We start from the raw sequence: 26,408 nt of genomic DNA, 5'->3' as shown, positions 1-26,408 counted from the left end.
TTCAGGAGTACACGTGTTTGGTCTATCTATAACAGTTCATTTTTATTGTCTGCGATAAAAATGGGATTTATACAAGATGAAACTAGTGTAGCAGCAAAACAACTAGAGTAAAAACAACAGAGAGACCAACCCTCAATCAAACATGGTAGAGCTTCACCAATTTCTCCTCGTCAATTGTGAATGCCTCCGGGTCCTGGAACTGCGACACCTTCCAAACTCCATGTCCTGCACTCTCTCTTAAGACAACATGCTTGCCTTTGTGAATTCCGCGCAAAACGAGAGCATGATCTTCTACCTCCTCTGGCTGGATAGGCTGAAGATAGATTGTAGGTACGTGAACTGGAGGGTCCCCTGGCGAATCCAGAGGGTGGAACAGTGCTGTGATCTCAGATAAGGAAGCGAAGGCTGAGGAGACATAACCCTTCTTGAACTCCAAATCGCCGTCGAGCCATCCTGCATCTGCCGAGCCTCGAATTTCCACCACCACCTTCTTGTTCGCGATCAAAGGGTCACGTAGCACCAAACCTGTTCCTTGTGTAAATAGAAGGCATTCAATTGTTTTGATCGTGCGTACCGAAGTCTGAGTCATGGTCATCTTCGTTACCCGAAACACCTGGTGTAGGTGCAGACATTGAACCAGGGTCATTCATAATGCCTGCCGGTGTAGGTGCGCCTGTATATGCAGCAGGGGTCGGTGCAGATAAGAACCCAGGAGTTGCCGCAGCAGCTGGCGTTGGTGCGTTCTGATTGCTCATGAGTCCCTAATCAGATGAAACTCAAAAGGAACTCACCCAAGACGACCAGCTCGAGTCCGCTGGACGTGCAGGCGATGCACTACCCCAGCCGCCTGATCCCCACGATGGCTCACTATAGGGATTTGGTGTCCGCGACGACGCATTCCACGCGGGAGTCTTACCACCATCACCACCAGCATACGGATTTGGCGTCCGTGACGAGGCATTCCATGCGGGGGTTTTGCCACCATCAGCAGCAGTGTATGGATTTGGCGTTCGTGATGAAGCGTTCCATGCAGGTGTCTTGCCATCCCCACTGGCAAGGTTCGGAGTCCGACCGCCACCCCAACCAGGGGTACGGCTAGCAGTATATGGATTCGGAGTCCGACTGGGGACTCCGGCTGGGGGACCCATGTTTCGTTGTTGGCCTTGTTGATGGTAGGGTGTATTAAGTGGCTGCAGTTTGCCATCCGGACTATGATTAAAGGTAAGCGGGGAAAACATCAACACCAACAGCAAATGTCTCACAGTCTCCGATATAGCTTTTGCTTTTCAATGGTAATAACTTTATTGCCAGTATTTAGCTCAACGCGCGCCAGGGTACCATTGATGTCTTTGATGATACCGTTGTACCCCTTGTGATTGCCTTTGACGACCGTTATGACTGCACCAATGTCACGATCTCGTGGTCCGCGCCCCATTGCACCAGAGCCAACCATGCCACCTTGAGCGCCGCCAGCAGCAGTGGGATTCATCTTGCCTAAGTCCATTCCTGGCTTAACGAGGTTGCCCTTTGGAGCAAGCGATGCTAGGGAGCGGCACCGGGTTACGAATACACCACCATTTTCGAGGATGTCCCTGTTATGTAGGAAGGCAAAGAATGACTGGTGAATGTGTAACACTCGGCCTTTACGAACCTGCAAAAGCGTTTAAACTGCGGGATTATTAGAGGCTATAACAAAGGACTGACCTCTCCTTCAATTTCCTTTACGTTGTCTTGTACACGGAGCTCGTGACCTTCAGAGTCCGTAGCAATTGCACGGTCAGAATTCCGCCGCATCGAGATTTGGTGAGGTTGCACCAATCTTACTTGACCATTCTGGTCAAGGACACGGAAAGAGTCTCGCTCGGTTTTGAAAATGACACCGACAGTCTGCAAGCTGTACACCAACAATCAGATAAATACATGCGGAGATGCCAGGTGATCGGCTTACTCAAGCTGGACCAAGTCGTGCAATTCATAATTGCCAACAACGTTGGTTCCAGAACCGACTTCGGCGGCCTCACGCAGATCTTTGGAGAACACAGAAACCTGCGAACATATTGATATAAATCAAATAACAGTTAACGAAGCTCCGCTCACCTCCTGCATCGACATATCTGATAGGAAAGTCACAACATTGTCTGTTACTGAGATGACAAGACCCGTCTCGTCTGCATTCTGACCAGTCATTACCTTGACATGGTCACCTGGTTTGAAGCGTTTCCGCACGCTGCGCGCAGGAACATCCACCTTCTGACCATCGATATCAACGCCAATAGCTGTAACGGTCACGACATCTTGATTGATCGAATCGACAACACCGTAGACACCAGACTGCTCGCCCTCGAATACCTCGACGTGATCACCGGGCTGCAGCACAGCAATGGCAGCTTTCCGCGACGCTTCCGCAATGATCGACAGATCCACCGGATTTTCATTGTCGGCACCATCCTGCCCTCGGCTAAACTTCGTAATCTCGTCCAGTGTCGGGTTGACGTTGTCTAGCTGCAGAGCATTAAGCTTGAAGTCCTTTTCGATGAACCCGTCTTTGTATGTGTCATTCTGGAAGACGTAAACCTGGTTCCGCTTTGAGACCTGCTTGCGCCCATGAACCTTGACGACCTCCTCGTAGTTGAAGAACCGCTGTGGCGGTCGCATCGTCGTCAACCCAGTACCAGCCTTCTTGCGCTTCCGACCATCAACGTTGGCATCATCCCGTGGGTTCAGGTCGATACGCGGAATGAATTTGAGTCCAACGTCCTCGCCGTTCTCTGTGATGTCCATGACCTGTGCAAGATCACCTTGATACTTGCCACGCTTGATGCGCACCCAGCTTCCGGGTGTCACAGTAAGGTCCTGCTTCTTTATTTGCAGTAAGCTAGCCATTTCCTCGATGGGAACCAGTACAATGCCACGGCTCGGGTACACGCCGACAAGACCCTTGCAAGCCTGGTTGACCTGCTGGGCACTCCGCGCTTCGACGTATACCATACCGGGAAGCGAGTCGCGTTGGAATGCAGATAGGATCGAGAGAGGCTGAGCGGTGTACTCGAGATCGATTGCTTTCCTCATGAGACTGAAGACGATATCGCGTTCGCGACCGGGCTGCCACATAATTCAAGCTTCAGCGATCGGGAAGAATCTTTGAAAAACTCACCTTGACTCGAACTTGCCATAAGCTTGCGTCATGCACGGATGGCATAAGCAGGCGCTGTGGTACTTCATTCATGTCTCCCGTGTACCGCACTGCTGCCCGACCATAACGCTCGTGAAGATTCTGGGCAATTTTGGCCAAATCCTGATCATTCAACTCCCTTTCTCGCCTATCCAGCCGCGCATTGACCGCTGCGCGTCTATTCGCATCGTCTTCATCACCCTCTGGCCCAATATCAGCAATAAACTCATCTAGAACGATGAAATGTTTGTGAGTATTGGAGATGAACGAGCTAGTAAAATGAAACATACCTCCCCCTGCCTCATCTTCCTCCTCCTCTTCCTCCTCCTCGGTATCGACTTCGGCCTCGACATCAAGGAAACGATTCACAGCATTGCGTCTGTGCCGGTGCTACAGTAGATTAATACACACAGCGGTGCAGGTCAGCAAGGGCACAGACCTTTGCGCGCTTTCGCCCACGGTCCCTTCCAGGTTCCTCGTCTTCCTCATCCTCCTCATCCTCGTCTTCCTCTTCTTCGTCTTCACCATCTAATGCGTCATAAATGGATCCTCGAGGCTTCTCACTCGCCCTTGGTTGTGACTGCTGCTCATTGTCCTCCTCTTCGTTTTCCTGTTGAATTGGATCCTGTATGTCGTAGTCATCATCTAGACCGGACATGATGTTGTGGTAAGAAGCAAGAGGGAAGTTGCTGGTCCAGGTTTGCTGGAGTCCCGCTCAAAACACATCTTTCAGTGGACATAGCTTAGTCATCCGAATTATATTACATAAGCACAACAGGTTCTGGCCACAATCATGCCTTGGCATGAGTCAATTCAATTGAAATTAAGTGGGCCATTGAGTGGACAAGTTAATTTGACGGTACATAAATTTGATAAAAGTAGTACTGAAGTACACTGCTATTGCCTCGAGAAAATGCCGTTTGCTACCCTTTCAAAGAGCGGAAAGTAGCATCATCGCCATGCTAAGTACTCCTGCAGCGATAATTCCCGATCCAATTTCTACTGCCCCTTTACCAGCACTGCTACTGGTAGTAGCAGATACGTTCGTGCAACCAGACGAGGCGTTAGCCGGCGGAGCCGTCATGTTGGCAGATAAAGTCAAGTCCGCACACTGTCACAATGTTCATTTCAATAATCATAGTCATAAAAAAAAGAGTTAGAAAAAGACTGCCTACCTGGTAGAGATTACCGTCTCCGCCATTAAAGAGAACCTGAATAGTAACGTTCGCGCCGTCTTCAATTCCGGACACATTCACTGCTGCAGCTGCGAGGTCGATAGGGAAACAGTACAGCCCCTCCCCGCTTTGCTGGAAGAATGGAACTACAGTCTGATAACCAGAGCTAGAATTAAAATCGCTAAAGTTATCCGGGTTTTGATATGTCGAGACAATAACCTCCGCTGCATTTTGAAACCATCAGCTTCTGCGCAAAAAAAGAGCAGCCCCCTTTGGCCCACCTGTCCACAACGGATGTTCGCTGTTCATATTGATGATCCCGTTACTAAGGGGGAATATGGTACGGTTATTCACAGCGTTGGTATAACCGTCTACGTAAGATCAGATGAGGACATGTACACAGACGCCTAGACTATTCTACGCTCACCGCAGAACGTTGGTTCAGAGTCTTCGACGAAAGGACCTCGTGGAATAGGATATTGCATCTGGAAGTGGGCTTGTACAGCTGCGGAAAGGACAACAGCGACAGCAATAGAAGGGAGGATCATTCTGACGACAATCAGATAAACCAGACTCGCGAGAAAAAAATTCAAGGCCTGCTTCCAGTCTACTCAGTCTGCTCCGTCGTATTTAAGCCTCACGAAAAAGTTTTTCACACTTCTTTGCTCTTGTTTGCAAACCGGTTCTTGGGCCCTTCAGGTGAAAGGCACCATGTTCCTGAACGACCGGAGGGGACCGGTACACACGTCCAGCTCATGAACTTCCTGTAGTTTTCTTCATCATACGGTCCGCTCGCTCGTTTCACAATACCCTCGCTCGCTCACAAAATTTCGCCCAACCTTCGCCCCCAGGATTTAATACAATCACATCATAATGTCGTTCTCGTTCTTTACTATATATTTCAATATCCGTACACGAGCCACTACCAGCTTCAATAATCATAAACGCCTATCGAGCCAACGTTCGAACCGAGCCAATGCTCGGTCCCAGCCCAACCATTGTTTGTCTGACCTGTATTTGCGATAGACGAAGCTGGATTCAGAAAATATGTGAACAGAGCCAAACCGGTAGCCTCAGGGATGCAACCCATGACATGATGGTGGCTGAATCACATTTAAATCATACCATCCCACTGGAAGTCCGACTGTCCGATGCGACAAATCGCATGATCACATGGGATCATGAGCTGCCCTGGAACATGAATCAGGTTCCCACTGTAAGAGTACTTATGGGTTGCATAGTCGACTGTCAGATTACAAGAATGAGAAGTGTACAAAAATTAATACATAATTGGCAACCATGAAGCTACCCACACGAAAGCGACTGATAGCAAGGACCCAGCAACAAAGTAATCAAAAACAGACTGTGTGTCAGATAGAATTAAACCCGACCAATTCGCCCGAACAAAACTTCGCCTATGGCAAGACCCAAAACGATGGATATGATATACGAGGCATTGAACGTCCTATTTTGGCTAAGTTTAACTCCTTAGGATGCGTTGCAGGACTTACATGACGGCCAGCATCAGGGTGTACGAAAACAGTGATTGAACAGCTTGGAATACCCCCCGTATGATATCATGCATGGGAATGAAGGGAGGCACAAGCCTCGGGCGACTGCGGACTGTCACTGGGGTGGCTGGAAGAGAGGAACATCCTTCTTCAATTACATCTATCTTATCAGAGGGGTCTTTGGGTTTATCGTCGACATCATTTGAATTACACTGCTTTCGCAAGATTAGCGCAAGCGCTCTAACCAAAGCGAATCAGCATCAATCACGCCGTGTGTTTAAGCAGAGCTAACCTTGACCCCCATTGAATCTCCATTTGACGCCGGAACGCCGCAATCCAACGTTCAAGAATACAGAATGCGACCAGCCCAATGCAAGCGCCGGCGATTGCACCTTTCGACTCAGGCATCCAAGTCTTAAAAATCAAGTAGTCTCCGCCACTGAAATGCAACCAGGGCGTCATCATCATAGTCGTCGCCGTAGTAGTAGTAGCAGTAGAGTTCATATCCATGGTGAATTCAAGAGCTCAAGGTGACCGTACACAGAAGATGGGAAGCAAAGACGTATCGCAAGGCTTTAAAAGTGGGACAAGTCCTCGCATATTGCCGAGATTTGGTTATATCAGGCAATCCTAAGATTGTTTCAGGGCAACCCAACATTAGTCACAAAATTTCATGAATGCCGGAAGCTGAGCGTTGAATAGCGAGTTATCCTGTGAAGTTTCTGTCACTGAAGTTATTGAGATTCGACCTTTCTTGCAACATGCCATAGCTGAATCAGCCATTCAAACGAAATTCCCTGGGAGAGGCCGTCACAGAACCGTTATCGAAACTACGGCAAATCACCATTTGCCAGCAGCGGTTGGACAGATAATATATGATATCAATCGATGACTGCGCCGCGTCCACCAGATTCGGAGAATAACGCTCGCATGTCACGGCCAATTTATATTACCGCATGGAACGTACTCGGGGAAATGGGTGAGCTGGCATGAACTGGACTGTGCATGGTTCACCGGATCGGTACAATTGCGGCCGTACAGCCATGCTCATCGGGATATGCGGAGGACATAAAGACCCAATTGGCGTTGTCCACGGTTGACGTTGTCCATGACTACAAAGGGCTACCAATGATGAGCAACTGAACGCTGGGAATGGAAACACATTCTCACAGTATTTGAAAAACTTGGTACGATGAGGAAGTGAGCAAGACCCTGGCAGGACCTCGAGAGGAATATCAAAAGATATGGCAACGTGCATGTAAATCCTTTCGCGGGTAACCTAGACCACACAGATGTGGGGACGAGGAATGCAATTGGCAAAGATGACAGGTCCCAGAAAACATGGAGCCCGCGAGATGACCGATAGAATGAGTCGTGAGGCAATGGCACGTCGCAGTACAAGTTTGTTGAGGATAACACTCCCACCTGTACTGCGAGGTGTCAAGGAGAAAAAAAACACAATGCTGGTGGTTACTTTGAGTTCCGTTCGCTAGCCCGCTCCTAAGAACTGAAAGACGTCCAAAACCGCTAAAATAAGATGTTTGTAGCACCGAGGTGAAATTCTGAAGCCCACGATGTACATATGGGTATGAGTGATGAAGGCAAGATGGAAGATGAAGGTATGAAGGATAAAGTGCTGGCGGGTAAGAGAACGGAAAGACTGCGGCATTTCTGCGACAACCAATAGCAAAAAGAGCGGATCGATCACGTGAAAAGTTGGCTAATACGATTCGGATCACGCAATAGCTTACGGAGGTTCGTGGATGATAGACATTATGTTTTAACAGCTTATTGATATTACCTGCACCCTATAGGAAATCAAGGATGCTGCGAACTGCACTTTTAAACACCACCCGCTGTTCAGCACGCCCTAGGCTACTCGCGCGTCAAGCCGCGAGACCAACCTATCAGGTTTTCGCACGGTACGAGTCGAGCAAAGCTGATGACGCTCTGAAAGCTGCTCGCAAGGCCAAGGACAAGCTCCAAAAGGATTGGCAAGGGCCTGTGCTCACATACGAGCAAGTAAAACCCAAGACCCTCAGTCCCAGTGCAGTACGTCGCGCTCTCATGTTGTGCCTGTACCTACCCACTTTTCCACCCTGTCTTTCATAGGACGCATACCTGATTGACGTGCGTGAGCCCGACGAGGTTATGCAGGGCTCTATTCCATCCTCTGTGAATCTGCCACTCTCGGTACTTGCCAACTCGTTCCACCTTGCGCCCCAAGCCTTCAAGGCGCAGCACGGTTTCGAGAAGCCAGGAAAGCAACAAGAAGTCGTGTTCTACTGCCGTAGTGGAATGAGGAGTGCTAGTGCATGCGATATTGCACGGAGGAATGGATACGAGAAGTAAGTGATCGCAGGCTGGCCATCTCTACTGTGCTTTGATAAAACGTGCACCCATGTTTCTCTAGCATTCTTAATTATGAAGGGTCGTGGCTAGAGTGGACGTCACGAGAAGGAGGAGGCAAGGGGTCCACTGCTTGATGTACTTCCCCGCATTTTAATAATGCAACATGCATAATACAGCCCTCGAGAATATTTTTTCTTCCATAGCGAATGAAATGAGTTTAAAATGACCCTTCTAATTTTCAACCCTGCGTGAATTTCGAGAGCGTTGTCGACGTTTCGAGAAGTTTGAACATTTCATTTGTTACTCCTTGTCTCATACCAGCTGCTCGTGGTTGTCTCGTGATCCAACCTCGAGGTTTCTTATTCGAAGTCGTTCTCACGGCTAGTCCGTGCTGCTTCATGATGCTTCCTCGCAACCTACTTCAACGCATTCCAAAAAGCACGAGCTTGCATTGGCAGAATGCAGCTGCAAATAGAATGTCATCGCTAATAAGACATGTCACACTGACAACGCGGGCTCCGCTAGCGACACGCCTTTACGTGTGCAGACGGACATTGAGCACACCTGCCCCCATGGTCAATGTCAGGTCCGCTCCTACTTTCTCCATCCTACTCAAGATGGCCAATTGTTTTCCAATACTGCATGCAGTGATCTATCTATAGGGCGGTATCACACACTTGCCGACGCGACCATGACAACTTTACTCGAACGGCTCGAGGATTTGCTGGACACAGTAGGAAATGGCGCGTATGAAGTAGACTATCATGTAAGTATGCTCGAAAATACTAGAATTTTGGCTCCGTAGTCGTGCCCTTGACTCACTATTTCGCTTCTTCCGCAGAGCGGCGTCCTGACGCTCAACTTAGGCACCCATGGGACATACGTGATCAATAAGCAGCCGCCGAACAAGCAAATATGGCTGTCTTCCCCACTCAGGTCGGTCGAATTTGTCCGCCTGATTGATGGTGTTTCACACTGATGTACTTCTTTTTTTGCTTCGCATGCCTGATTTCGCCGATGAACGTCCACTCATGAAACGCGAATTTTTAGTGGTCCCAAGCGCTATGATTACGTACCGGAATCAGACGACTGGCGATATGTACGAGATGGAATGGGACTTGGCGAACTACTGGATGGGGAGATAACGGATATGCTCCAAACGAAAGTCTCCCTGCATCTAGAGGGTGTGTCTGCGCAGATACAGGAGTAGACTTGTTACGGATGGTTGCATAGATTGCCATTACGACCTCTTAATTGCCTACACATAACGGGTAGGACTTCCTCCACCTTCGCAGATACAAAGCAAGATCTATTATCATCACTTCCGGATACTTCCGTAGATTGTCGGTGTGATTCCGTTCATTGCCCACACATAACGGATATGAATTGCTCCACCTTTTGCAGGCTGCGGTTTGATTGCGATGCATAGTACAGTTTGTGATGGTGGTGTAAAACCAATGTGCCCAAGGATGCTTATAGATGAAAGGATGCGAACATGCCAAATAAAGTAGGATGTGAGGACGAGCACGCGATAGTAATGAAGAAGATATCCGTAATGGCGAACTGAACGATGATAGAATTGAAGGTGCCGATCACGACGGGTGTATAGTATGTCTATGTCCACAGCACCTGATCTAAGGGCTCGATCTCATAGTAAGTTCCGGTGTTGGTCAGTGACCTCGCTCTGTGACAGGAGTACTGGAAATAGGGCTCTCTTGAAGTTCCCGTCTCCGCGAGAGGAATACTGATCCCAACAATCTGTTAGGTTTAGTTAGCAACGCCACATGAAAAGAAGAGAAGGCACAGGTCGTACTTATTGGTATCCTCATAGCGTTCTCGCACGGACTTGACTTCGTGAAAATCCAATGGGGTGTGTGCAGCTAATTCATTAGGAGCTTGGGCCGCATGTGGGAGATGGGAATAGAACTCGGGCAAAGGGCGTTCCGGCAGTGTTGGTATAAATAATTTGCCATTGGAGGAAATAGAAGGAGGATAGCGAAAACCGTGAGTGGAATGCCAAAGATTATGTGGATGAGTGGCCATAGGCGGTGGAAGGGCTGAGAAGCCTGCCTGAGGGGGCAAATATAGATGTGACGGTGGTTGTGAGTTCGGTTGGGTGATCATAAGCCTGTGCTGGTGTAGAGCATGGATCTCGTGTAGCATAGTATTGGCCTGTTTGTAGTCTGTATAGTCCGGTGATGCCGCGAAGTGACCAGTTGCCGCGTCATCCTCTCCATCTATCCAATCTTCTTCGCCATCGCTATCATCTGCGAGAGGCACTGACAAAGCAGGTGGTCTACCCCAGCCTCTCTGTGCACCGTCTAGCACTGGAGGGTGTATTCTGCGTCTTTTAGCACGCGATTCATGTGAAAACATGTTTGGAGGAGTTTCACGGTGTGGTATTGGTCTGATAGGTCGATCGGGAAATGGCGTTAACGACGGAATCTCATCCAGCGATGGTGGGGGCGTTGGAGGACGCTGTCGTTTGAGCATACTAAGTTATTCTGGCTGCAGGTCAGAATATGGTTGAAGGACAAGCTTGAGATATGGCGTTCTTAAAGCCTTAAAGCCTCAAGACAACAGTTAGGCGGGGTTTCCATTTCAGGCTGTTTGTGGGAGTAAGTAATTTAGGTTGTGGCTGCAATCTTTCCACTTGCACAGATCAACACCAACAGTCAGCTCTGACACAATGGCCGACATGGACGTATTTTCTGCTATGGGCATTGTTGGATTTGGCAAGGCTGCCAAGAAGCGCGAGCTTGACCCCAACAGGTTCGACAAAATGAAACGTGAGGAGCTAGTGGTCAGTCTCATCGTTTTTCGGTTGCCATCGTCCTCTAATACATTTTATCCGCTCAGCAGCCCAAAGTGGAGGCCAAGCCCTTGATTCCTGCATCAGGGCCTTTCAAAATGTCTATTCGGGCACCTTCTCAATCTGACGAAGACTCGGACGACCCCGGGCCTTCCCTTCCGCAACCAGGCTTTTTCAAACAGGATGTTGATGGCTTAGGCGACGAAGACAACGAAGACAATGCTGGCTCTACTGACGACGAACCAGAATATGACCCCAGCGCTCCTTCGCTATCAACTCCCGATTTCCCGATCACACACGAGGCAACGCTCAAAGAGCACACCAAGGTGATTTCCGCGCTTACGGTAGATCCGAGCGGTGCACGTGTGTTGAGTGGTTCGCATGACTATGATTGTAAGTTGTGGGATTTTGGTGGAATGACGACGCAAACAAGGTCCTTCAAGACGTGGGAGCCTGCAGGCAGTTACTATGTACGTGCGTTGGTTTTGCCACGAGAAGGATGTATTTGACATTTGAAGACAGGTTAACGACCTTAAATACTCTAACGATGGCCAGCAGTTCCTCGTAATTTCAGGGACAATTCAAGCCAAGCTGTTTGATCGGGAGGGCGAGGAGAAGTAAGTTTAATCTATCTTGTTGCAGAACAGAATAGCTTGAATGACCTCAGAGCAACATTCGTCAAGGGTGATATGTATATCAGAGACATGAAGCATACTGCGTACGCCCCGTTCCATATTACTCGAGAGCATGCTTGCTTACACCACGTTTTATAGTGGACACGTCGGGGAACTTTCAAGTTGCATGTGGCATCCGAAAGACAAGCAGTATTTTATCACTAGCTCGGCAGACTCAACTATTAGGCAAGCTCTCACGCCGCTATCAACGTCCAACTTCTGATATTACGGAATAGAATATGGGATGTCGAGAACAAACGGAAACAGAAATCCGTTATTGTTGTCAAATCAAAAGAACGTGGTGCACGGACCAAAGTGACGACGTGCGCTTACTCTACCGATGGAACGCTGATCGGAGGCGGTATGTCCATTTAGACCCGCTTTAATCGCGAGTTGAAGTAATCATTGATGGTTCTCAGCCTGCCTCGATGGCGCACTGCATATGTGGCAGGCGTCATCAAATTTTGTGAGGCCAAACATGACGATTGAGGGCGCACACACGAAAGGAACAGATGTTGGATCTCTGGTTTTTTCCGTTGATGGGAGAACAGTACTGACGAGAGGAGGGGACGACACCGTTAAGCGTACGTACGAATGCAGGCTTGCTGACATGTTTGGCTGATTTAGGCACAGTGTGGGATTTACGGGCCTTTAAACGACCGCTCGCGTCACATTCGGGGGCTACGACATTGTATCCTGGCACGAATGCTGTATTCAGCCCTGATGAAAAGTATATTTTAACAGGCACAGGAGCGTCCGCAAAGGGAGGACGAGGCAAACTAACGTTACTCCGCCGAGAGAGTCTCAGTGTGGTGAAGGAGATTGACATGGACACAACACCAGTCAAAGTGGTCTGGCATTCCAAGATAAATCAAATTATTACAGGTCTTGCCAACGGCACCATTGCAGTACTGTATTCACCGGAGACGTCGTTGAACGGTGCGAAACTGTTACTGTCAAAGGGAGTCCCCAAGCGACCGACGATCGAGGACTTGTCGGACGCACTCGCTGCACCAACGATCTTGACGCCGCATGCCTTGCCAATGTTCAAAGATGGGGAGGGATTAGTGAAGGGAATGAAGAGGAAGTTTGAAAAGGACCGAATGGACCCGAGGAAGAGCAGAAGGCCGGAGTTGCCGGTGACAGGACCGGGTCGGGGAGGACGGGTTGGTGCGAGTGCGACGCAGCACGTTGTACAGAATTTGGTGCGGGATACGACACGCGACGAAGATGTGAGTGGTTGCGTTCTTGGTTTTCTTTACGTCGCTTCGCAGCAAGATGTTCTCGTGCGGTGTCATAATCACGTGCTTCCTATCTTCTTTTGTTTTTTGATGGTTTCCAAGGTGGCTAACTATCTCTTTCATTCTTTTATACTTGTTCTTTAGCCACGGGAGGCATTACTCAAGTATGCGAAGATGGCAGACGAGGACCCTCAATGGACTTCAGGTGAGCAGCATGTTTCAATAGTCGCCTGGGCTGCGGAGGGGGAGGGGTTTGCGGCAAGTAGGAGATGCCGTAGCGGAGTGTGAAAATAATTGTTTTGAGTTATTTGTTTTAATCGGCCGGCTGACGTGGCGTTACTTTGGATTTAACCAGCATGGCGACAAAACCAGCCCAAACCCGTATTTTCGAACGTCTCAGAGGACGAGGAGGAAGAAGAGGAAGGTTGAGCACCAGACTTATGAGGTTATGGGTATTAGAGCAGGAATTAGTTTCAATTTTTTTGCTCTACGTGAGATATGAGGTGTGAGTAATTTTTAGTGGCCCCTGCGCAGGTCAAACCTTAATTCCGTTCGCCTATAAAGACCCAATGGCTGGCTTCCGATTCCCCCAAATCCAAAATCTCCTCTCCTCTGAAAACGTCACGCTGTGTGACATATTAGTCACGCGCCACCCATGAACGCGACAGAGCACAGCGCGACTCACACCGAACAGCAATCGATTCTTTCTACCGCCGTCAATGGCGACAATGTTGTTAATGGTGCACGCGATCCCTAACTTAATTACTTATCTCCAGCTGACTTGAAAATGTAACACAAATTCTGTAGACCTGAAACTTGACCAAATGATTCCAGACTCTAATAATCCTTCTCTAAAGTCTGAAATCCTCGACACGCTTTCAACTTGTGTAGAAATTTCGACTCCGCTTGATCCAGGTTAGTTCTTTTTCCATTCTATTGTTTGTTTTCTTTGTTCTTATCAGAACAGCTTCCATCCCCATCCATCCTCCGAGCGGAACACCAAGACCAATGGAGGGCCAGTTGTTGGATGATGTAAAGATGGCAGAGGAGACAACAGTTGATGACTCGGATCAAGTCCCGACCACTAACGGCGTCAACGGCGCACACACCGCTGACGCCGATGGAGATGTCCACATGGACCAGTCCCCCCCTACCACCAACGGTCGCTCTAATGGCACACCACGCCATTCATCACCAGCTCCTGTGGACTCTACTGGCCCACCAACATCGCGTGCTACTTCCAACTTCGATTCTCCTCAGCAGCGCTCTGACGCCGTCGATGATGATAATGAAGCCAGACCACCCCCAGCTAAGCGCGCGCGTAAATATTCAGACGCCGATCAGGCATCCATTGCCAATGTGAGCATTTTTCTCGTTGTGCGCCATGCAGGCGTGTTAATCCTTTTCTTTTTCTCGACCCTGAAGACTGGCTCTCCCCCTCCTATTACAGCTTCCTCTGTACAAACAAATGGTGACACCGTTGTATCAAGTCCAACCCCAGTGTCCATACCTACAGGTAACGGCATATCGACCCTCAGCCCCGTGCAACACAGATTTTGTCTGTCGACGGTACGCTCGCTTAAGAAGCTCAAGGATGCTGCCGCGTTTGTGCATCCCGTGGATCCCGTCGCTCTTAATATTCCCCATTACCCATCCATAATCAAGACTCCCATGGACTTCAGCACCATCGAGCGCAAGCTCATGGCGTCTAATCCCGCCAAGCCGGAGACTAGTCCCAACATTCCACGCTATTACAGCGCCGAGGAGTTCGTCTCCGACGTGCGACTAGTGTTCAGTAATTGCATCACGTTCAATGGCCCGGACCATGTGATTGCTCAGGCAGGCAAACACGTCGAGGCTGTCTTTGATAAGCAGATTAAGCAGCTTCCACCTCCAGCCGAGGTATGTCACCTTTTGATGATTGCTGCGTGCGCGACTTATTATTGCAGCCGAAGCCTCCTATTGTCAAGAAAGTCGCTACACCACCTCCACCTCCACCACCACCAGCTCCCTCCAAGAAAGCCGCGGCGGCACCTGTTCGTCGCCCTTCAACCTCAGTTCCTGTCATTAGGCGCAATGAAGCCGAACAGGCATCTGCACGGCCGAAACGTGAAATCCATCCACCTCCCCCGAAAGACCTACCATATGCCGATGTGCCAAAAAAGATGCGCAAGGTCAAGGTACCGAAGGACGATGGCACAGGGGAGCAGCTCAAATATTGCGGGAGGATCTTAAGTGATCTTCAGCGAAAGCAGCATCAAACAATTGCTGCTCCGTTTTATGAGCCTGTTGGTATGACCAAAGTCAATTTCGTACCTTGCGATGAGATCGATCATAATCCTACAGATGCTGTAAAGCTTGATATTCCGACATATTATAAAGTCATCAAGAAGCCCATGGACATGTCTACCATGCGGAAGAAGCTTGAGGCTGGGGAGTATCCCAATGCCTCAAAGTTCTTTGATGACTTCAAGCTCATGATCCGCAACTGTTTCTTGTTCAACCCTGCTGGAACACCTGTCAATCAGGCAGGGATTGAGTTGCAGCGACTGTTTGACGAGAAGTGGAAGAATCTGCCGGCCCTTCGGGATGCAAGTGATGATGAAGAGGAGGAGTACGAGGATGAGGAGTCGGAGGAAGAACGTAATCGTGGGTGGACCTCACATACCCAGCGTGTTCATCCGCTAATGTACTTTATATACACAGGCAGGATCGCCACCATGGAGGCTCAAATCGAGTCGATGCGCGGTAATCTCATGGCCCTGAAGGCCAAGCCGGCTAAGGAGAAGAAGAAAAAGGAGAAGAAAGAGAAGGCTCCTGTTGCTTCTACCTCAAAGGCCGCTGCTTCGCGCGCACCCAAGGCAGCACCTGCGACCAACGGGAGCAAGCGTAAGACCACGACTAAGAAGCCTATGGCCGAGGACGATGCGCTATCATTTGAGCAGAAGAAGGACTTGAGTGAGGCCATCACCAGTCTTGATGGGGTGAAGCTTGAGAAAGTCATCCAAATTATTCATGAGGGCGTTCCCGAAATTCGTGATGTAAGTCAATTGGGAGATATGTACTATCATATTGATAAACAACTCAAGCAGAGTACTGAGGAGATCGAACTTGAGATCGACATACTACCACCACACGTTCTCACAAAGTTGTATAACTTTGTGCTTCGGCCTCTGCGGCAGCCAACGCAGAAACGGAATCGAACTGGCAAGGGTACGGGTACTGGTGGCCTTAAACGGAAGAGCATGGACGAGACCGCTGAAGCTGAGAAGATCCGCAAGCTGGAGGAGCGGATGCGGCTCTTCGATGATAACAACTTTGCCACACCCAACGCTGCACCTACGCAACCTCATCAGAACGATAGCGATCATTCATCGGACTCTTCTTCAGACGACAGCTCAGGCAGCGAGTCGGAGTAATTCGTCTTCCCTGCCTTGCGATGTCGCTGGTTGATATTTTTTGCGCGACTTCGTCGGGTTGTTGGTAGATTTTCTTCGCCCCCCGCTTATTGTTTTCCTATAATTGTGACTGTCGTCTTGATCTTTATAACCTTCAGAACTTGTGCTACTCTTCATCTCTTCGCTCTCTCGCAAGCAAACGTACATACATACACCACCAAAATTAAAGAACAGCAATGTAGTTAGTTAATTCTAGTCGTGACTGATGGTCGTCACAATTGTAGACCGTGCCTGCTCGATACCCTTCGATACCTTGACTTTGTTTGATTCCACGTATGTACGATGACGTCGTTTGCTGGATCTAATGTTATCTGGGCTTCTTTGAAATTGACCGAGGCTCATCACCGCCGTGAGTGCCCCCCAATATCAGTGATTGCTCTCACCCATGCACTCGCTTGGGCCTAGCAGTTGCTGATACCAAGCTGACTGACCGAAGCAAGCATGCATGTCTGTTGCAGAACACTAAATTGAAGGTCCACCAGGTGATTTCATTACCGTCAAAGTTCCAAACTAACCTCTTAAGTTCCTGTTATCTCACATTTGAGAGCCATGCCAGTGTTTGCAGTTGCACCAGCACTTCCAGTGCTCCAAAACACTCACGAGCTCTATCTCATCCGCGTGTTGGAAATCCCAGTGCAACCTACGGTGAAACGGGGCGAGAGTAATGTATCAATGTGATGGGCGGCAGGGACGCAGTCATCTGGCCCATCTGTCGCCGCCGCCGACGTCAGCAGCGATCACCATCCGGCGTTCAAGGCTCAATTGTCACTGGGCAGTGTCCAAACTCAACTTAAACCAGCTACTAAGGCCCTAATAGACTGTCCCTAGGCTCTCGAGAAGTTCATCGTGGACCCAGAGTGGACATTTTCCGGATACGTTCTCCAAGTTACTCGGAGCAACGCGCTAAAGCGCTAACGTAGGGCATCAGAATTTTAGGCATACATCGTTTTTTCTGCCGCCATGTGGGTACCTGTTTTTTGATCGCCTGATATCTTTTCCAGAGCATATTTTACTCCATAAGTACCTGGAGTTGATGACTTTAGACCTCCCTACCAGCGCGCACTGCCATGTTTCTGAGGACGTTCGTCCGAGTCGGCATTGCCTTGTTAGCCGGTGTGCGCGCTGTCTCTGCTGATCTTGACACTACAAAAGCAGGACTCGTCGACGTTCAATCCAAGGTCAATGCATCTGAGTTTTGCTATGTCAAGAATTCAGGAATCTGTGAGACAACTCCAAACGTTACGCAGATTTCAGTTTACATTGACGTTGGGACAAACATGTCTATGGTATGCCTCTGTACACTATGTTCTAGATGCAAACTGACTTCAAATACAGTGGTTCTGGTTCCCTTGAACACGTCATCATCCTCTGTCTGCCTGGCAGATATATGACGCCCTCGACCCAATCGGTCCTTCAAATTTATGGCTGGGCTTTATCGTTGAGGTCTCCTGCCTTCTCCCGATGGGTGAAAACACAATCAACTATTGGGTGCAGCTCCGTCTCAGCTTTCATGCAACAAAGTCCAAATCATCACTTACGACCTGTTTCTTGGCAGGTCTTGACGTGTTGGCGCAAGACACAGTGGGCATATAGGTCAAGAGTGCACTGGAAGTCTGAGGTGGCACGTTTTCCATGTATTTCACTTCACAGCTTACAGCATGCGCTGTGGGGCGGAAGCGCCCAAGCCTCATTTGTGATCATGAGTCGAATTCCATCATTCATAATTTTCATTCCCGTTTTCACTGCCTGGAAAATATATCATATGCTAACTTGCGCCTTAGATCGTACATCCGCCTCTCCACAGATAACTCCTCCTCGAACGCGCTTGTCATCTCCGAGCCGCCAATGCTCGATATACATTTCGTGCGTACGGCTTACATTTTACTGTCTCTCTCGCTACACGGGAAGTCACCCAGAACTTTTGCAATCACTGCTACCAGTCATCGTGTTCCTTTATTCAGTCCGGATCGCTGATGGGCCTGTGTCCATCAGAATGTTTGTATATATTTCCGTTGAATCCAGCCGCTTGCCCCAACCTTGCCCTTGCTGGAGTTGTGCTCGAGTCTCGCTGCTCACCGAAAAATAACAGCCTACATCATTCACGCATCGCGGTCTTGCTCACCAAATGCAGAGTTCTGCAAACAAGTGATACACGTTAACGATCATCGAACTCGTCAACTAGTCACAGTGTTCGTAATTGAGGTCCTACATTTCACGCAAATCGCACGTCTTGTGACGTAAAAAAAGAAATGGCATTACGAACTTGACTCGACAATAGTCTAACTCTTAGCAATGCCATAGTATGATACATTAAATATATGGGAGTGAGGGAACTCATGTGTGCTCCCGGATTGAAGACATTAGACAAATTCGGCCCGGTCTCTAGTCGTGCTAAACGCCACGAGAGCTTTGGTTTTCCATCTCCAACGAGCTTTCCGTCAGTGGCCTCAGGAATTGGCTGAAATATGCACGAAAAGAAAGCAACCTGCGACTCTGAGCGGAGTGATCAAACTCTCCGATGGTCCATCTTTGAACTCCTCCAATCCAACATGCACAGTAGCAGGGATGCCTGCTCTCGCAGCAGGAAAAGATGCAGCACGCAGAGAGAGATGTTGGTCCGGGAGATATCTTGGGGTCATTCTGGGAGCAGCGACCAGGCGATATCCACCAAGGTGGGGATAGCGGAGTATCATCGAGGCTACTTCACGGAATAGTTTCGAGACCAACCCAAAGGGGATGAGTTCAAGGGAATGGAGATGAAGGGCAATCTCTTTCCAAAGCTCAAGAGGCAGCGCTGGACATAGTGTATTCGGAGGCATATCATCACTGCCATCAACTCCATGACCGAGCGATTCCTCCGTTTCATTACTCCTTTTGAGGAAAGCCTTGCGACAACAAATCTCCACAACGCGCTCAAAGAGTGCGGGGTCGATGCGAAAGCCAAGACGAGCAAGAGCAGTGATGCCTGCTGTGGTAGGTGAATCTGCGTAGAATGATGGTAGAAACTGGAGGGCGTTTGTATGGCTGAATGTCATCGTGTGTGCGTCCTTGATGACTTTGACGAGTGCACAATGGTAGACGGAAAACGCAATTCCAAAGTAATCACCAGAATTATCCTTCTGCTCCATGATCTCATTGATCAGGCGTGACACAGAGGCCTGTAGGCATCGCTCGTCATCTAGATGTGTTGCGATGCAAACAACAGTGTCCCCGCGAACCCATGTGAACTCTTTTCTTTTCAGTTCGGGATGGTTCACGCGCAAGATACCGTCGAATATCGGAGGAACAAACGCAATGCTGGCCACGAAGCATGCAATTGACCATTGGTCGTTCGTGAGCTGATTATGATCAGATACGAGCTCGATATCGTGGATTTCCTTGCCAATGACTGGGCAAATCATGCACTGCCCAACCATGACCTCTAGTAATGAGACCCGAATATGCTCGTTTGGAGACAGGAAGTCACTAATGGCGAGTAAGTCACTCAAAGCCACGTGTGATCCAGTGCACGTAAAAGATTGGTATGTCGCGAGGTCAGAATTGTCGACGGTCGGCGGTGTTGGCCTCTTGTACTTAAGCTCAGGGGGGCATTGTGATGCACAAGCTAGGTGGCCATAATGATCTTCAGAGATGTATTGGATAAAATCCTCATCGTCTGGAAGGCATTCCAAGGAGAAAAAAGGCATCCCATCTATGTGGAAGATATTGCGATCAAGATCAATTTCATAGATCCACTCCCAGTCGATCCAGTTGCTATTTTCTAGTTGCTTCCGCTGCCGCCGCAGGTGGAAGGGGGACGGAGGGTATTCACCGCCTTTCATCGGTGCTAGAGAATGCGAAGGGGTTTTCAAACCGTCTAGGATCTCTCCCAACACCTGCCGATGGGTTGCGATGGCATTGGGCCTTCGCATAGACCGAAGAACCTTTACGCCGAGCCCACTTGAATCGTCAAATCTATGGTCTTCAGCGAAATAAACGTTCCGATAGCGGAGCACGGAGAACACCCAATTTCCCATGCCTACGCGTAGATCAAAGAGACCTAAACGATGATCTGAGCTCAAGCGTCAACTTATGTTGAGCGTTGATCAGTGGCCGCCCGTGTACAGATATAAAAAATATTTGAGCTTACGATGAACAATTTCAAGTTAGTCTCCCCTAGTCACCTCTGCGTATTGAGGCCTCAAGAGTCAAAAGCTGGTTTGTTTTTGGCTACACCGGTGTTCGTACGCCTCCCTAACTTAATCCTGCCAGGAAGTTGAATTCAAAGTCATAGGATTATGTAAGTAAGTGAAATGGGAATAGACTCAGTACTAGACGGTCACAAGACACTAACGGTTCGAACGTTCAACGTTCAGGACCGCCTGCGGTTGAGGCCAAGCATCGGCGAGATCAGGCGTCAGTCTGAGCTTTCGGTACACCAGGGCTTGTCGTGTCCACCAGTTGCAAAAATGGTCATGTCTGGCGAGTAGACGACTGGCAACACCTTTTTGTGCCCCGTCTCGATCGAACCCAGCATCCAGGATTGTCTCTCCGTTCTCTACGTCCTCCCACTCACCTGCAGTCGGATCCGCTCACCACTCGCTGAACATCTCGACCCCAGCACACAGACCACTCTATTTCTGCGTGTTCCGTCCATCTCGCGATAATTCTGGCTGTGTCGATACCCCCAAAACCTACTTCCGTTAACCACTTTCTTCCCGTCCGGAGACAACGCCATTGTCCGCACTTCGCTATCTTCGTTCCTCCAGTCCTCTCCGATCTGCTTCCCACTCTTCAAGTTCTATACCCGCATCGAGCCTCCCCTTGAACATGTCATCATCCGCTGTCTGCCTGGGAGATATATGGCGCCTTCGACCCAATCTGCGTATCCTTTAAATTTCTAGCTGGGCTTCATTGTTGATATCTCCTGCCTTCTAACGACGGGTGAAGATATAATCAACTATTGGGCGCAGCTCTGTCCCAGCTTTCATCCAACAACGTCCAAATCATCACTTATGATGATGTTTCCTAGCAGGTCTTGACGCGTTGGCACAAGACATAATGAGCGTATAGGTCAAGAGACTGAAAGTCTGAGCTGGTACGTTTTCCATGCATTATCCTCGTGTTTACTTCACAGCTTAGAGCATATGCTATGCAACGGAAGCGCCCAAGCCTCATTTATGATCATGAGTCACATTCCATCATTCACAATTTGATCCGCGTTTTTACTGCCTGGCCAATATATCATATGCCAAATTGTGCCCCGGATCATACTAGTACATCCGCCTCTCCCCGACCAACTCCTCGAACGCGCTCGTTACCTCCGAGTCGCCAATGCTCGATATCCATCTCGTGCGTACGGCTTACATTTCGCCGTGTCTCTCACTACACGGGAAACCACTGCTACTAGTCACTATGTTCCTTTATTCAGCCCAGATCACTGATGGGCCTGCCATTCATACAGACAACGACGCCCTGTAACTAAGTGGTATCTTTGAATTACAGTTCCTCGGCACCGCGTCCGGTCATGTGGACGCCACCTATGTTCATCAGAATGTATATATGCCGTTCCATTGGATCCAGGCGCTTGCTCCAACCTTGCTCTTGCTGGAGTTGTGCTCGAGTCTCGCTGCTCACTGAACAGTGATCAGACTAAAGCCCACATCATTCACGCAGCGTGGTCTCACTCACCAGATGCAGAATAATGCATACAAGTGGTATACGATACTGTAACAATTATCGGACGCGTCAACTGGCCAGTAAACCTGTATTCGCTAAGCGCACCAGTGTCCATATTTTACGCAAATCGCACTTGTGACGTAAAAAAAGAAATGGCATTGCGAACTTGACTTGACAATCGTCTAACTCGTAGCGGTGCCTTAGTATGATACATTAACTACATGGGAGTCAAGGCCATGTTTGCTCCCAGATTGAAGGCGTTAGGCAACAAGTCACAACATGGGGTCTCTAGTCACCACGCGAGCTCCTCAGGAAGTGGCTGAAAGAGTACCCAAAGCGAGGATACCTCCAACACTGAGCGGAGCGGCCAGACTCTCCGATGGTCTATCTTTAAACTTCAATCCAAAAAGCACAGTAGTAGGAATACCGGCTCGCACAGCAGAAAAAGATGCAGCATGCAGAGAGAAGGGTCGATCCTGGAGATATCTTGCTTTCCTTCTGGGAGCAGCAACCAAGCGATATCCACAGAGGTGGGGATAGCGGAGTATCGTCGAGGCTACTTCACGGAATAGTTTTGAGACCAACCCGAAGGGGATGAGTTCAGAGGGATGGAGATGAAGGGCAATCTCTTTCCAAGCTCGGGAGGCAGCGGTGGACATGTGATGTTAGATGGCACATCATTACTGCCATCAGCTCCCTCAGAGAGCGATTCCCCCGTCATGGGACGATTGTAATGGCAAATTTCCACCACGCGCTCAAAGAGTGCGGGGGTCGATGCGAAGCCAAGACGAGCGAGAGCAGTGATGCCTGGTGTAGAAGGTGAATCTGCGTAGAATGATGGTAAAAACTGGAGGGCGTTCGTATGGCTGAATGTCACCGTGTGTGCATCTTTGACGACTTTGACGAGTGCACAATGGTAGACGGAAAACGCAATTCCAAAGTAATCACCAGAATTATCCTTCTGCTCCGTGATCTCATTGATCAGGCGTGACACAGAGGCCTGTAGGCATCGCTCGTCATCTAGATGTGTTGCGATGCAAACAACAGTGTCTTCGCGAACCCATGTGAACTCTTTTCGGCTCGGCTCGGGATGGCAAGCGTGCGTGATATGGTCGAATATCGGAGGAACAAATGCAATGCTGGCCATGAAGCAAGCGATTGACCATTGGTCGTCCGTGAGTTGATTGTGATCAGATACGAGCTCAATGTCGTAGATGTCCTTGCCAATGGCTGGGTTAATCATGCACTGCCCAACCATGACCTCTAGTAATGAGACCCGAATATGCTCGTCTGGAGACAGGAAGTAATTAATGGCGAGCAGGTCGCTCAAAGCCACATGAGATCCGGTACACAAAAAAGATTGGTACGTCGCGAGGTCAGAATTGTCGACGGTTGGCGGTGTTGGCCTCTTGTACCTGTGCTCAGGGGGGCATTGTGATGCACAAGCTAGGTTGCCATAATGATCTTTGGAGATGTATTGGATAAAATCCTCATCGTCTGGAAGGCATTCCAAGGAAAAAAAAGGCATCCCATTTATGTGGAAGATATTGCGATCAAGATCGATTTCGTAGACCCACTCGATCATGATGTCAATTTCTAGCCGCACCCTGGAGGGGGGCAAGAGATCTTCACCACCTTCAATCAATACTAGATAAAGCGAAGGGCTTTCCAACCCGTCTAAGATTTCTCCCAACACCTGCCGATGGGTCGTGATAGCACTGGGGTATTGCATAGACTGAAGAGCCTTTACGCCAAGCCCATCTGGATAGCTATCACGATGGTGGTATTGAGCGAAATACAAGTTCCGATAACGGAGCACGTAGTACCCGCGAGTTCCCATGCCTGCAGGTAGATCAAAGAACAAAGAGACCCAAATGATAGTCTCAAGCGTCAACTTATGTCGAGCGCTGATCAGTGCAGCAGAATACAAATATTTGAGCTTACAATGAACTGATTCAAGTCACAGGATTATGTAAGTACAGGTGATTGCCGCGGCTGGTCTTGTAAAAGGAAAGTCTAGAGCCCATATAGGGGAAGTAATGAATCTGGATTCCGCAGGGTGCTAAAATTTCAGGACAGATTGGAGTTTATATTTTGTGGGTGTACGAATGATGAAAGTGGCAACAGTCTACGGTCACGAAACACTAACGGTTCACATCTGGCAAGAAGGCTGACATCGGCGAGATCAGGTGGGCGGCGAAGCTCAAGTGGTATTTGAGCGTCACATCGCGATCACCAAGCGAGTGATCATGAGTGCCAGTGCTTCCGCGGAATCAAAAACTCCGTCCTTACATTTTGCAGATGACCAATAGTTGAGCAACATGTCACGTAATCAGCATAGTAAATGACAGAGATGCATGTATGTACTCTATCTCCGTTTCGATCCAGAGCCTTGCTTCCACTGCTGCCAGCCTGATCTTGCTTGAGGAGCAGCAGGCGGGGGAACCGCAGCCTTTAGACTGGTTGATGTAGGTGGGGCAGCTGCTACGGGAGGCGCGGGTTGGGAGAACGTCGGCGCAGGAACAAAACTCTGATCCCGTCTCCTAGAATCTGAGACAAGCGCAGCAGGTCCCCAGCCGCCTGTTGTGAGAGGGAAGGGAGGTTGCCCACTGGGCGGAGGCACGCTGGGAGGGAGAGGTACGCTAGGTGGACGCACATTTGCTGGCGGGAATGGAGGCCGACCGCCTAGAGGAGGCGCATTCATAGGAGTAACTGGGGGAGGAGGCGGGGCTACATTGGGTGGCGGTGGTGGCGGCGCTGCAGTGTTGTTGGGAGGAGGCGGGGTGACTGACTGAGAGCTGCCGACGTCAAGAGATGTCCAGCCACCGGTGCGAAATGTTGGTGTAGCTGCGCTGCGAGAAGCTGGGGGCGGACTGATCACTGGCGGTAGTGGGGATGGAAGTGGTGCGGAAGGTGCAGAGGATGCATTGGAATCCAAAGATGCCCACCTAACCGCTTGAAACCGGTCGCAGGCTCAACTGGTGCTGAAACGGTTGCCCAGCCCGCTTTCTTGAAACTGCTTGATTGTGCCTCAGAGGGAAGTGACGCCTCTGCAGCAGCAGGTGTCTGTGCAGGAGACACGATAGCTGGTGTAGTTGTAGGTTTTGCCATCTTTATCCCAGCAGCCTTGGCAATTTTGCGAAGCTCTTTTTCTTCTCGCTTGCGCTCTTTCTCCTTACGCTTGTCGACATCTTCTTGGGTGGTCATACGTGTGTTGGCTTGCATATCCGGAGGCGCGCCTTGTGGTGATGCGCGTACGAGTTTGTATGTTCATCATACTGTGCGACATTCTGGAATTGCTTCTCACAAAGCGAACAGTAGAATGCTTTGAGGGTATCCGAAATTTCCGACTTGAGTGCAGCCCGACGGGCAGCATCGTCCTGAAACAATATCAGTATGCTCTGTGACATAGTTAGTACGGTTTGGACTCGCCTCTCGTGCTTTTCGTTGATATTCGGTTTCTTTGCGTTGTCGCTCAGAGTCCAACTTGCGTCTTCGGCAACTGTTGTCTCGATCATTCGAAAATCTTGAGTCGTCTTTCCTAGACCAGTCAATCATTTTTCACATGAAATGGTATAGGATCGACGCGCGCTGCAGTAGAAGGATTAGTGGTATAGTTCCCGACAATGATGATCAAGCCTACCGTCTGCAGATAGTCCCAACGGCTGACCCTCTGACCAACCAAGCTTTGCGAGCATTGCAAAGCCCTTGTTGGTGCTTTTAATTTTGGTCTCGACGGTGATAACCTCCCTTTCTGGACCGCGGACATATTCGTCATATTTTTCAATGTCCATTGTATCGGGAATAGGCGATGGTGACCTTGAGACTAGCGAGACGCCGTCGTCATCGTCATCATCAACATCTTGGTGAGAGCGCTGGGATGGATGGATGGGAGGGCAGTAGGGGTGTTTTTATTCGTGCCAGAAAATATGGCAGAGTACCTTCATAGAATTAATTTGGTTTTGCACAGATTGTGCTTGTTCTTGAGTGTCTGTATCAGGTCGAGACATGGGAATTGCATTCCAGTGAGGTATGCTCTGGGCAGACATGGTAAGTGGGGAAGAGAGGCAGCAGACAACAATGAACTTGGATGATGGGCAAAAATAAATGCATCAACCGCGTTCCACTCTGTTCCACTTCCATATGTATATTGACCCCCCCCAGGGGGGGTGTAATCCGTTCAGGTTCAAGTTGACTACTTATAAGATCGCGACAATTGACGCATTTTCCAGCTTGAATTCATGTTCACGTATGTTGGGATCTCCTATTAATCTCTGAGTATTAGCAAACGTGCCTTATGATTCAGTTCGTACAATGAATTGAACAAGTACTGATGATAGCATCACGTGCCAAGC

General features: G+C 49.2%; 10 protein-coding genes across 10 annotated transcripts; 3 read left to right on the top strand and 7 right to left on the bottom strand.

The window, feature by feature from the left end:
- Positions 1–16: 16 nt before the first annotated feature.
- DFJ58DRAFT_747434 (uncharacterized protein) lies at positions 17–3,878 on the bottom strand. The gene is made up of 10 exons (XM_041387524.1): positions 3,612–3,878; positions 3,463–3,562; positions 3,155–3,402; positions 2,098–3,102; positions 1,949–2,046; positions 1,705–1,894; positions 1,263–1,651; positions 792–1,209; positions 575–743; positions 17–525 (listed from the first exon to the last, which is right to left on the bottom strand). Exons 1-10 carry the CDS (start codon positions 3,828–3,830, stop codon positions 137–139), a joined length of 3,225 nt encoding a protein of 1,074 aa, XP_041241111.1. The 5' UTR covers positions 3,831–3,878; the 3' UTR covers positions 17–136.
- Positions 3,879–4,007: 129 nt separating this feature from the next.
- Positions 4,008–4,994, bottom strand: DFJ58DRAFT_800935 (uncharacterized protein). The gene is made up of 4 exons (XM_041390848.1): positions 4,775–4,994; positions 4,629–4,718; positions 4,348–4,571; positions 4,008–4,283 (listed from the first exon to the last, which is right to left on the bottom strand). The coding sequence occupies exons 1-4, from the start codon at positions 4,893–4,895 to the stop codon at positions 4,104–4,106; spliced, it is 615 nt and encodes a 204-aa protein (XP_041241110.1). The 5' UTR covers positions 4,896–4,994; the 3' UTR covers positions 4,008–4,103.
- A 499-nt stretch (positions 4,995–5,493) lies between these two features.
- DFJ58DRAFT_800934 (Ctr copper transporter) lies at positions 5,494–6,406 on the bottom strand. Its single transcript, XM_041390847.1, has 3 exons — positions 6,151–6,406; positions 5,859–6,098; positions 5,494–5,812 (listed from the first exon to the last, which is right to left on the bottom strand). Exons 1-3 carry the CDS (start codon positions 6,366–6,368, stop codon positions 5,728–5,730), a joined length of 543 nt encoding a protein of 180 aa, XP_041241109.1. The 5' UTR covers positions 6,369–6,406; the 3' UTR covers positions 5,494–5,727.
- A 1,219-nt stretch (positions 6,407–7,625) lies between these two features.
- On the top strand, positions 7,626–8,452 carry DFJ58DRAFT_800928 (Rhodanese-like domain-containing protein). The gene is made up of 3 exons (XM_041390846.1): positions 7,626–7,910; positions 7,971–8,206; positions 8,272–8,452. Exons 1-3 carry the CDS (start codon positions 7,683–7,685, stop codon positions 8,342–8,344), a joined length of 537 nt encoding a protein of 178 aa, XP_041241108.1. The 5' UTR covers positions 7,626–7,682; the 3' UTR covers positions 8,345–8,452.
- A 159-nt stretch (positions 8,453–8,611) lies between these two features.
- DFJ58DRAFT_893752 (Frataxin) lies at positions 8,612–9,758 on the top strand (the record flags this gene model as incomplete). Its single annotated transcript, XM_041394814.1, has 4 exons — positions 8,612–8,796; positions 8,859–8,976; positions 9,052–9,146; positions 9,261–9,758. The coding sequence occupies 4 exons, from the start codon at positions 8,612–8,614 to the stop codon at positions 9,418–9,420; spliced, it is 558 nt and encodes a 185-aa protein (XP_041241107.1). The 3' UTR covers positions 9,421–9,758.
- On the bottom strand, positions 9,666–10,801 carry DFJ58DRAFT_508782 (uncharacterized protein). Its single transcript, XM_041380748.1, has 2 exons — positions 10,024–10,801; positions 9,666–9,968 (listed from the first exon to the last, which is right to left on the bottom strand). The coding sequence occupies exons 1-2, from the start codon at positions 10,701–10,703 to the stop codon at positions 9,881–9,883; spliced, it is 768 nt and encodes a 255-aa protein (XP_041241106.1). The 5' UTR covers positions 10,704–10,801; the 3' UTR covers positions 9,666–9,880.
- DFJ58DRAFT_907137 (uncharacterized protein) lies at positions 10,798–16,719 on the top strand. The gene is made up of 13 exons (XM_041395044.1): positions 10,798–11,013; positions 11,070–11,492; positions 11,545–11,639; positions 11,690–11,740; positions 11,796–11,882; positions 11,933–12,057; positions 12,116–12,280; positions 12,330–12,928; positions 13,082–13,142; positions 13,905–14,296; positions 14,363–14,839; positions 14,887–15,978; positions 16,030–16,719. Exons 1-13 carry the CDS (start codon positions 10,900–10,902, stop codon positions 16,354–16,356), a joined length of 4,008 nt encoding a protein of 1,335 aa, XP_041241105.1. The 5' UTR covers positions 10,798–10,899; the 3' UTR covers positions 16,357–16,719.
- Positions 16,720–18,842: 2,123 nt separating this feature from the next.
- DFJ58DRAFT_706146 (uncharacterized protein) lies at positions 18,843–20,658 on the bottom strand (the record flags this gene model as incomplete). Its single annotated transcript, XM_041383724.1, has 2 exons — positions 20,525–20,658; positions 18,843–20,463 (listed from the first exon to the last, which is right to left on the bottom strand). Exon 2 carries the CDS (start codon positions 20,409–20,411, stop codon positions 18,843–18,845), a length of 1,569 nt encoding a protein of 522 aa, XP_041241104.1. The 5' UTR covers positions 20,412–20,463; positions 20,525–20,658.
- A 1,531-nt stretch (positions 20,659–22,189) lies between these two features.
- On the bottom strand, positions 22,190–24,013 carry DFJ58DRAFT_800875 (uncharacterized protein). Its single transcript, XM_041390845.1, has 2 exons — positions 22,614–24,013; positions 22,190–22,448 (listed from the first exon to the last, which is right to left on the bottom strand). The coding sequence occupies exons 1-2, from the start codon at positions 23,891–23,893 to the stop codon at positions 22,346–22,348; spliced, it is 1,383 nt and encodes a 460-aa protein (XP_041241103.1). The 5' UTR covers positions 23,894–24,013; the 3' UTR covers positions 22,190–22,345.
- A 303-nt stretch (positions 24,014–24,316) lies between these two features.
- On the bottom strand, positions 24,317–26,152 carry DFJ58DRAFT_800873 (uncharacterized protein). Its single transcript, XM_041390844.1, has 8 exons — positions 25,995–26,152; positions 25,697–25,928; positions 25,619–25,644; positions 25,557–25,589; positions 25,486–25,527; positions 25,263–25,433; positions 25,002–25,233; positions 24,317–24,933 (listed from the first exon to the last, which is right to left on the bottom strand). The coding sequence occupies exons 1-8, from the start codon at positions 26,100–26,102 to the stop codon at positions 24,422–24,424; spliced, it is 1,356 nt and encodes a 451-aa protein (XP_041241102.1). The 5' UTR covers positions 26,103–26,152; the 3' UTR covers positions 24,317–24,421.
- Between the last annotated feature and the right edge of the window lie 256 nt (positions 26,153–26,408).

This window comes from Suillus subalutaceus (genome assembly GCF_016647625.1).
Source record: "Suillus subalutaceus strain FC151 chromosome Unknown DFJ58scaffold_95, whole genome shotgun sequence".
NCBI classification, from domain to species: Eukaryota; Fungi; Basidiomycota; class Agaricomycetes; order Boletales; family Suillaceae; genus Suillus; species Suillus subalutaceus.
The sequence above is the reverse complement of the archived record's forward strand: the minus strand, read 5'-3'. Positions and strand labels throughout refer to the sequence as shown.